Below are 10,000 nucleotides of genomic sequence, written 5' to 3' on the forward strand. Positions count from 1 at the left end.
CCTAAAAACCTTTTTATTCAGAAAGGAGTTTCTTACTTTTTCAAACGTATTATTATTAATTTATTATAGGTTGTTTTTAACTATTTTCTTAACTATGTTATTAACTATGTTTTAAACTAGGTTTTTAGCTATGTTTTTAACTATGTTTTTTAACTATGTTTTTAAATTCTGTTTGTAAACTATGTTTGTAAACTATGTTTTTAAACTATGTTATTAAACTATGTTTTAACTATGTTTTTAACTATGTTTCTAACCATGTTTTTAACTATGTTTTTTACTTTGTTTTTAAACTATGTTTTTAACCATGTTTGTAAACTATGTTTGTAAACTATGTTTGTAAATTATGTTTTTAAACTATGTTTTTAAACTTATTTTTTTTTTAACTATGTTTTTAACTATGTTCTTAACTATGCTTTTAAACTATGTTTTATTATAGGTTGTTTTAACTATGTTTTAACTATGTTTTTACTGTAGCACTCTGAGATTCAGATGAATACAGTGTGCGCTATAAATTAAATGAATTATTATTATTATTATTATTATTATGTATCTTGAAAAAGACTTGTGAAATGTGGGCTAATGTTTAAGAATGTTTTAATCTGATGTGATATAGATGTGTTCTTACTGACGGAATCAGAATTTAAGGTTTAGAGTTAATAGTGATGTACCATAGTCAGTAATCCAATGCATCTTATATCTAGTTGTAATTGTTGCTTTTATTTGGATTTAGGGAAAAATGTAAAACTTCTGGTGTGTATTCTGTTAAGAGGACCTGACCTGAGGGAGGTGTGAAAGAGTTCTCACCTCTTCCCTGGCCATACCAGAGTGTCTGATGGCCCTGGGCCTCATGAATACAGGCCTTTGAGATATTTGATCACGGCTGGAGCTCTTAACTCATTTGCCCTGTGTAAGCAGATGGTTCGTAGCCATCCCAGCTCCAAGATAATAATTTGATACATATTCATGAAAGGATGGAGCTAAGGGGTGACACTGACACCCCTTGTTCTAGGAAAGGATAAAACCTGTAATGTTACAATGGCTGACAGAAGAGATTTAGGTGAGGCCCTTGAGTGATACCTCTGTCTCTCTCTCCCTTGAATGCGCATCATTGTACAAGATTAAACCTGTTTCCTTGACTGATCATATCTCAGACTGAGTCTCCAACAAATATATAGTATAAAAATGACTATCATTAACTCGGCAAACATGAATGTGGATTCAAGTGGGTAGAAGATCATGCTGTTTTTTATTGCTGACACAGTTAGTATTAGTGCTCTTTTTTTCTGTTCACCGGTGTTGCAATTCTTGAGGACCAAGAATGTACTAGATAATCAACATTTAAGGGTTAATAAAGCACAAAGCCACCTAGACATGTATATAAGCATTACAGACAATGGAAGTGTAAATTAACAGAACAAGAGATATATTGAAACCTTTTTGACTGAGGGCACGCTGAGCTGTCACATTGTAAAGATGGCCTACAACTGCTTTCTTGCAGAAAATAACACCCTCTATATCATCACGCTTAAATTACACCAGTATGGTTTATGTACATTTTATCAGAGGAAGTCCCAGTTTGTTAATTCCTGTATGATTAAAAAGTCTGATGTGTGTTTCAGGATCATTAGAGACACCTGAATAAGGCACAAAAGACTGAAAGTGCTGTTTTGAAGCACTACCTGGTGGTAGCACCTCGAGTTTGCCTTGGTTCTGTTGAAAAATTATAAATATCCATTAAGCTAAATTAAGCTTTAGCCCGTAACACTTTTAGAGCCCCAGGATTGTTTTAGGAAAGGTTGAAAGAATGAAAAATGTGTTTTTGCCCATGTTAGGCGTATGTCTACATTTCAAAAAGGTTTGAATAAAACTAAAACGGTCATGTATCAGCCTCTATGGTAAACTGTCTGAATCTTACAGAAAGTGGCTCTTAAATAAGCTAGCTAACTCACCTCTGAATAATTTTCACCTGCAGTCCAATTCAGAAAGTCTATTTAGAAGTTCCTCTGTGGTCAAGGCAGGAAGGGACATCTCAGACTCTTCTTCTCTGCCTGATGGTTTCAGTTTACAGCTTGATAGGTCACATGAATTGTTGATTGATGTATTCCTGAATCTCTTGTGAAGCATGTATGTCAGGTATTATGAGTGTGCTATGCACTCACCCTTCTTATAAAGTGTTATTGTGACTTAGAATCAGAATATGTGTGGAATAGTCTGACATCCTCTGCATACTTTAGGTAGTACACACAAACATAGTCATTCTCTCACACATGTATTCTGACACAATCACACAATCTAACAATTCCCACATACATTTTAATTTCTAAGCTCCCTCAGGCACAAACATGCTTCAACTAATTTGCATGTACGTAGAGGGTCACTATTAAATCCAGAGTAAATGCTTCTTATCTCTCTCCTTTGCTTTCTTTCTCTCTCAAGCACACACACACACACAGACACACAGACACACAGACACACAGACACACACAAGGAAAATGTGAATATGACAAAAATTCTGTCATTGTGCTCCCTCTCAAATATGTACCTGAGCAGCAGGACACAACACCAGAATCTCTGCTGTCAGTTGTTGCCAGTAAGGCATACTGAGTAAGGCATACACCTGATACACATGTAGGTAAGGTGATCCGGGTTACAGGTAAGAGAACAAACTGTAGAAACATCAGCCAGTTAGCAAATCCATATGTTTCTGTAAATGGATTGGGAAAGAGATTTTCTTTCTGAGGGATTCCCAACTTGATTATGTTCAGGTAGTTAGGTGAAGTTAAAGACTCCCAAGACTAAACAAGGTTTTATTTAGTGTGAAAGATTGGAGTGTAGTTTTATTGTGGTCCGTTGCTGGCAACACAGTTGTGTTCAGATTTTCCTCAAAGTGTCTGACACAGAAAATACAGTTGCTCTTGAAAATACAGTAAAGGAGGCCCACATGAACACAAATTTGTAAAGGTTGAAGGGGGAGACACCATGAGTCTTTCTGTGGGAACTGGTTCTATCTGGTCAAGGTATAACAGCACACTTATGGAAGGCTTTTTTTATGGAGTTAAAGGCTAATTAACCATAGACTTGGTTGGAAAGGGAGGAGAATACCCCATTTCACAGAACAAAACCAAAAATATGCATTCCTGAACCTGCACCCTGCACACCTGGTCAAAGGTCACTGGGTCTGTCCTACTGGGGTGACCCCTGGTGCTCCTTCAGTCAGGGATCCCCTGGGTCCCTCCACCCCCCAAAAGCCTTCTCCAGATACAGGGCGGGTGGCCAGCGTCAGGCGGTCCTGCAGTTTTCCAGGCAACCACCTGCACGCCCAGCGGCAGCCCCTCTTGGCTCAACCCCAGAGGACACTGGGTAATCGGCCAGACCAAGGATGTTGAAAATGCCTGTAGCAGAGAGGAGGTGGAGAAGGAGAGACATGTTGAGTAACATAAGATACATAAGAATTTACATATGCATGAAAGCTTAACAGTGTATCATGTATTAGACATCACACCCTTAAATATGTGGGACAAAGTATAACTGTTACCAGTGTAGGCAAAGTTGAAGGTCTGAAGAGTGGGTGGTGGTTTATTACAGTTACCAGTGTAGGCAAGTTGAAGGGTCTGAAGAGGTGGATGGTTGGTGTCTAACAGTTACCAGTGTAGGCAAAGTTGAAGGGTCTGACGAGTGGGTGGTGGTTTATTACAGTTACCAGTGTAGGCAAAGTTGAAGTGTGTGAAGAGTGGTGGGTGGTGGTGTCTAAGAGTTACCAGTGTAGGCAAAGTTGAAGGGTGTGAAGAGTGTGTGGTGGTTCCCTATCGCAGTTGACTGCGATATAACAGATGGGACATGACGTTAGTCACTGTTCAATCGAAGCATTTATTCATTCACGCCTGAAAGGCTGCGATTCGTCCATTCCCTCTCCTGAGCCCGCCCCCTCAGGAGGCCTATAAATTGGGAAGCACACGGGCGAATCAGTCTCTTTGAAAACTTTGACTCGAAGTGTGACAATCCAAGTACTTCGTTTTACGCTCTGATAAGTTGAAACTTTGTGTGCTTTTACTCTTTCGAGTTGGTGTGTTATTCGGGTTCTTTACCCTCACTAGCTCCGAGTGCTACAAGTTCGACTTACTGTTAAGAAAGTAGAGTCGCTATCCTAGCTGGTTAGCTGGCTAAGTCCCTGACTAGCCTGCTAGCTCCTTGCTACCCAACATTCAGTTGTGATAGTGTGCTCTTGAAATGAACTTTCTTTCTCATTTCAGATTATGTCCAGGCAGGCTTGCCCCGACTGCGGGCACGCCGGAGACAAGGGCAACCGCCACCACCGTTGCGTAGCCTGCCTTGGCACAACGTATTGTGAACGCTCAGACGCCAGGAAGGCGACGCCAGCACCGTCTGGGGTGATCCCCCGTAGGGCTGCGCATCCCTTCGGCCCCGGGCAGCGGGTGTCAGGCTACCGCTGTGTAGCTGCAGCCGCACCCGCTAGCCTCTCCCCGTCTGACGAGAGTTACCAAGTTAGCTCGTTAGCTGGCTAGTCCACTGACTACCCTGTGAACTGGGTTGCTGCCTAACTGCCGTCACCGTTGGGAAGGTAAGCAAACTCTGTCTTACTACCTTCACTGGCTTAGTGCCGCGAGTTAAGGCTTATAGACTTAAAAGTTCGAGTTAGCTACCTAGCTTGTTAGCTTGATAGCGGGCTAGTCCACCGACTACCCTGCGAACTAGCTTGTTGCCTGACGGTTATCACCGTTGGGAAAGTAAGCAAACTCGGTCTGTACTCCCATCACTAGCGTGAGTTCCGCGAGTTAAGATTTTTAGACTTAAGAAGGTTGAGTTAGCTACCTAGCTTGTTAGCTCGTTAGCTGGCTAGCCCACTGACTACCCTGCTGGCTAGCTTGCCGTCAACGGCTGTCACCGTTGGTAAGGTTATCGAACTCGCTCTGTACAAATTTCTCTCGTTCCAGTGCCTCAGCAGGCTAAATGCCTCACATGCTGGGACCACAGGGATGCGAGACAGCCGACGCCTGCTCAGATTGGAGAGACTCTCCCAGATGAGCAGTGCACACCGTCGGCAACAGGTAGCGGGGAGTCCGGTAGCCACTTAACTGCTGCAACCGCCCCCGCTGCACCATCCCAGTCCTTCACCCTCCCTCCTGGTAACAGCACACCACGAGGCAGTGAAGCTCCCTCACTGCTTTCCAACCAGCCCATTCCAGATGTGGATTTCGGGCTGGAGACGGAGAGCCTGCTGGACAACAGCGAGAGGGCCGTGTGAGGGGTCGACGACACTGAAATGGGCTAGACCGCGGGCACCCTCTCCCCCGGTCTCAGCCATGACCCTGAGTCAGCAGCTACTTGGCACTGAGGGCAACTGTCGAGAAAGACTGCCCGCTGCTCACATGCAACCTTCATGTCAAGCACGGTGTGTCAGTTCTCACAAGCACAGCACTCACATGTCACAAGCACTGACCCTGTAGGCGCAGCAGTAAGTCATGCGTGTGTAAATCCCCCCTCAACGCATCCACCACGGCACCCATATGCCCACATTTTTCAAACAATGTGACGTGTGCCCCCAGATCTTGACCCCCCTCCCTAAGCGGAGCGAACACAGATCTAGACAGCAGCAGGTGGGCCATGAGCGGGTTTACTCCCAGCCTCACACCGGCTTGCTGCCCGCCGTGGGAGAGGGCTGAACAGGTCCCAGCGAACCTGATCGCCTGCCATTGAAGGGAGGGGAAGTGGACTCCCCACCACCATAAAGACTGCCCGCCGCTCACATGCAACCTTCATGTGAAGCACAGTGTGTCGGTCTCCACAAGCACAACCCTCACATGTCACAAACACTGCCCCTATAGGCTCAGACCTAAGTCATGCTTGTGTAAATTTCCCCTCAACATATCCACCTCTGTATCCATACACCCACATTTTTTCAAACAATGTGATGGTGTGCCCTCAGATCTTGACCCCCTCCCTAGACAGAGCGGGCACAGATCTAGACATGGGCAGATTGGCAATGAGCGGGCTTTACTCCCGACCAATTATTCAACTGAAAGCTCAGCATGACATGTTGCGAGGAGAGCTGGCACGCATGCACTGCGTCGCCATGGGTGCCCAAAACAAGCCCCCCTCCGAGATTCGGAGGGACAGTCTCATTTCCTACAAAAAGAAATAGACTCCCTGCTCCAAAAAGAGGCGATAAGTGTGTTGCCTCTCGAGGAGGCAGCCTAAGGCTTCTACAGCAGATACTTCCTGGTCCCCAAAAAGGACGGGAACTATCGGCCAATATTAGATCTACGTGTGTTGAACAGAGCGCTCATGCCGTTGAAGTTCAGAATGCTGACTCCCCGCCGGCTAGTGCAGTTCATAAGACCAAACGATTGGTTCATCACGATAGACCTAAAAGATGCTTACTTCCACGTCCCGATCCACCCCAGAGGTTTGCTTTCGGAGGAATAGCATACCAGTTCCACGCACTCCTGTTCGGTCTGGCTTGGCACCGAGGGTTTTCACAAAGTGCGTGGAAGCAGCCATCGCCCCGTTGCGACAGCAAGGCTTACGCTTGTTCAACTATTCGGACGATTGGCTTCTTTGCGCTCGCTCAAGGGCAGCAGCGGTACAAGACTGCCATCTAGTGGTGGCACACTTGTTTAGACTCGGCTTTGTAATAAACAAGGAAAAAAGCGTTCTGCGCCCAGGCCAGACCGCACATTTCCTAGGCATGGTTCTAGACTCCACCTCAATGAAGGTCAGTTGGTCTCAAGACCGAATAAATGCCATCAGATCATGCGTGCATCAGTTCCGGCTGGGACAGTCAGTCTCGTCCCTGTGCTGCCAAAGGCTGCTTAGCATGATGGCATCAGCCGCAATCGCTCTCCCTCTGGGGATGTTGCGTATGCGGCCTTTTCAGATATGGTATCTCTCCTTGAGACTCAGTTCTACCAAGGACAGACACCGCAGAATAATGGTGACCTCCAGATACAGGAAAGCCCTGGTAATCTGGAGGACCCCGCGGTTCCTCGCGGCGTCGGGCCCCATGGGCATGGTGACGCACCACCGCGTAGTGGTGACCACAGACGCCTCCACAAAAGGTTTGGGGGCAGTCTGCAAGGGGGGATATGTGAACGGTCGCTGGTCTGCAGCAGAAGCCGAGTCACATATGAATGTGTTAGAACTGCGAACGGTTGTCCTGGCACTGCGGCACTTTCTACCCAAATTAAGTCGTCGGCATGTGTTAGTAAGGAAGGACAACACTTCAGCCATGACGTATATAAATCGCCAGGGCGGAGTGCGCTCCCCGTCGTTGTACCACTGGGCGAACCGCCTGCTCATGTGGGCAGCGGTTCACATCCGTTCCCTCAGAGCAGTTCATATTCCAGGCCACCTCAACTACGGGGCGGACCTGTTATCGAGGGGCGACCCTCAGGCAGCAGATTGGTGTTTACACCCTCAGGTGATAGATCAGATTTGGCTGCGTTTTTACAGGGCCCAGGTGGATCTGTTTGCCAACAGGCAAAACACCTGCTGCCCACTCTGGTTCTCGCTAGGGGGCGACAACCCTCCACTGGGCGTGGACGCACTGAGCCACCAGTGGCCGAGCTTGCGTCTGTACACGTTTCCCCCAGTTTCGCTCCTCCAGCAGGTGCTGGGCAGGATAGCGGACGAGGGCAGGGAGTTGCTGTTAATAGCCCCCCACTGGCCCAGTCAGCCGTGGGTGGCGGATCTGATCGGTATGTCAGTGCAACCGCCTTGGGAGCTGCCTCTTCGGAGAGACCTCCTATCACAGGCGCGCGGGACAGTTTGGCATCCCCAACCAGAACTGTGGCGTCTCAGGGCCTGGCACCTGAAAGGAGCAGGCTCCTAGCTTCAGGCTTGTCAGACGCGGTGGTGGCCACAATACAGAGTGCCCGAGCGGTGTCAACCCGGGCTTTGTATACGCTGAAGTGGCGCAGTTTTGAACGATGGTGCGTTGCGCGTCAGCGCGACCTCGTCAACTGCGCGCTGGGCGTCATATTAGAATTCCTACAGCAGTTGTTTGATGAGGGGAAGGCGGCTTCCACTCTCAAGGTGTACCTGGCGGCCATATCAGCCTGCCATGCAGGCATCAATGGCAATTTCCCGGGCAGTCACCCGCTAGCGTCACGCTTCAGGGCGGGTGTGAGACGGCTCAGGGTGCCTGATAGACACCTCATACCCTCATGGGATCTGCTGGTTGTGTTACGTGCTCTCACAGGGCCTCCATTCGAGCCCCTGGAGACAGTGGACATAAAATTTGTCTCTTTAAAGACCGCGCTGTTACTGGCATTGGCGTCAGCAAAGCGCGTTGGTGACATGCAAGCCCTGTCCGTCAAGCCCATCATGCCTTCAGTTCTCGATCGCTGGGGACAAAGTGGTTATGCGACCTAATGCTGCTTACACACCTAAAGTGGTGGCAACCCCATTCCGCATTCAGGTGATTGAATTAGCAGTTTTCTCGCCTCCTCCTTTTGCGTCAGCAGAGGAGGAACGTTTGAATAAGCTTTGCCCAGTACGCGCTCTCCGCTGCTATGTAGAGCGCACTGGGGCATTCAGACAATCAGATCAGCTGTTGGTGTGCTTTGGTGCACGTGCAAAAGGCAGACCTCTATCAAAACCGAGCCTCTCCCGTTGGATAGTAGAAGCTATCGTGTTATCTTATATGAGTTTGTCTTTAGATCCCCTGGAGAAGTTGCATGCACACTACGCGGGGGGTCTCTTCTTCCTGGGCCTTACTGAAAGGAGTCTCAGTGGAAGATATTTGTAAAGCTGCAAGCTGGAGTTCTCGCCACACTTTCATTAGATTCTATATGTTAGATGTGGCTGAACCTAGTTTTTTACAAGGTGTTCTACAGGCAGACGATCTTTGAATACCCTGGCCTGAGAACGATAAAATGATGTATGTGTTCATCAGCGTCTACGTGTTACGTTGCGAATTAACCATTCTAGGGTTGGTTTCCTACAGGCGGGGTATCACTGATCCCTGTCGCCTATGTATAAAGGATGTGCCTTATAATGTTCACCACCAGCTGCTGTATGAACCTCTAGGAGGGCAAAAGCAATGTGTAAGTTGGTGTGTGTGATTGGCTACCACTGTATTATCACGCGGGAATGTATACGGTCCCATCTGTTATATCGCAGTCAACTGCGATAGGGAACGTCTCAGTTACTTACGTAACCTCGGTTCCCTAAGCAGGGACCAGGTATAACAAGAGTTGCGTGTACAGTGTTGCTCTTGGATTGTGCTTCTACGCTCAGTTTCCTTTCCAAGACTGATTCGCCCGTGTGCTTCCCAATTTATAGGCTCCTGAGGGGGCGGGCTCAGGAGAGGGAATGGACGAATCGCAGCCTTTCAGGCTTGAATGAATAAATGCTTCGATTGGAACCGTGACTAACGTCATGTCCCATCTGTTATATCTGGTCCCTGCTTAGGGAACCGAGGTTACGTAAGTAACCGAGACGTTTATTACAGTTACCAGTGTAGGCAAAGTTGAAGGGTGTGAAGAGTGGGTGGTGGTGTTTGGGGGCCAGATGGGGATGAGGGGGGTACAGCAGCACCCCATCAGTGCCCAGCAGCTCCTCCAGACGCCTCTCTAGCGCCTCCTTCTGCTGCAGGAGGAACTGCGATGGCTTGCCAAAGTGAGCCATCTCTGAGAGGGCTAGACCTAGGACAAACACACACATGAAAGCTATTACACAATCAATACTGTCTGTCTGACATGCACATCGACTGTACAGTATATAGTGGTGGACAATGTGGCTCTAATCCTTTAGTTCTATAGAAGTGAAGCCAAAACCCAAATTTGGAGCCAGTGCTTGGCAGAGTTTGTGCAGTAGAGACAAGAGTTGAAATCAGGCCTAATGATTAAAAAAATAAGTCAGGTATGCCCACTGATGTGTTAGACCTGTCCTCATATCCCGATATCAAGGTTCAGCACTTTCATTGAACTTAATGAAACAACGGAACGAACAAAGTAACATTATAACAGGCTCATTAGAC

The 10,000-nt window shown here is 47.4% G+C and overlaps 1 protein-coding gene across 1 annotated transcript in view; it reads right to left on the reverse strand.

Annotated features, from left to right (window-relative positions):
• Positions 1 to 3,094: 3,094 nt before the first annotated feature.
• Positions 3,095 to 10,000, reverse strand: part of faah2b (fatty acid amide hydrolase 2b) — a 16,938-nt gene continuing 10,032 nt past the window's right edge. Inside the window, 5 exon segments of the mRNA XM_042710475.1 lie at positions 3,095 to 3,267; positions 3,269 to 3,301; positions 3,303 to 3,368; positions 3,370 to 3,392; positions 9,477 to 9,665. Coding sequence (XP_042566409.1) covers positions 3,214 to 3,267; positions 3,269 to 3,301; positions 3,303 to 3,368; positions 3,370 to 3,392; positions 9,477 to 9,665 — 365 coding nt within the window. The 3' untranslated portion in view covers positions 3,095 to 3,213.

This window comes from Clupea harengus, chromosome 18 (assembly GCF_900700415.2).
Source record: "Clupea harengus chromosome 18, Ch_v2.0.2, whole genome shotgun sequence".
NCBI lineage: Eukaryota > Metazoa > Chordata > Actinopteri > Clupeiformes > Clupeidae > Clupea > Clupea harengus.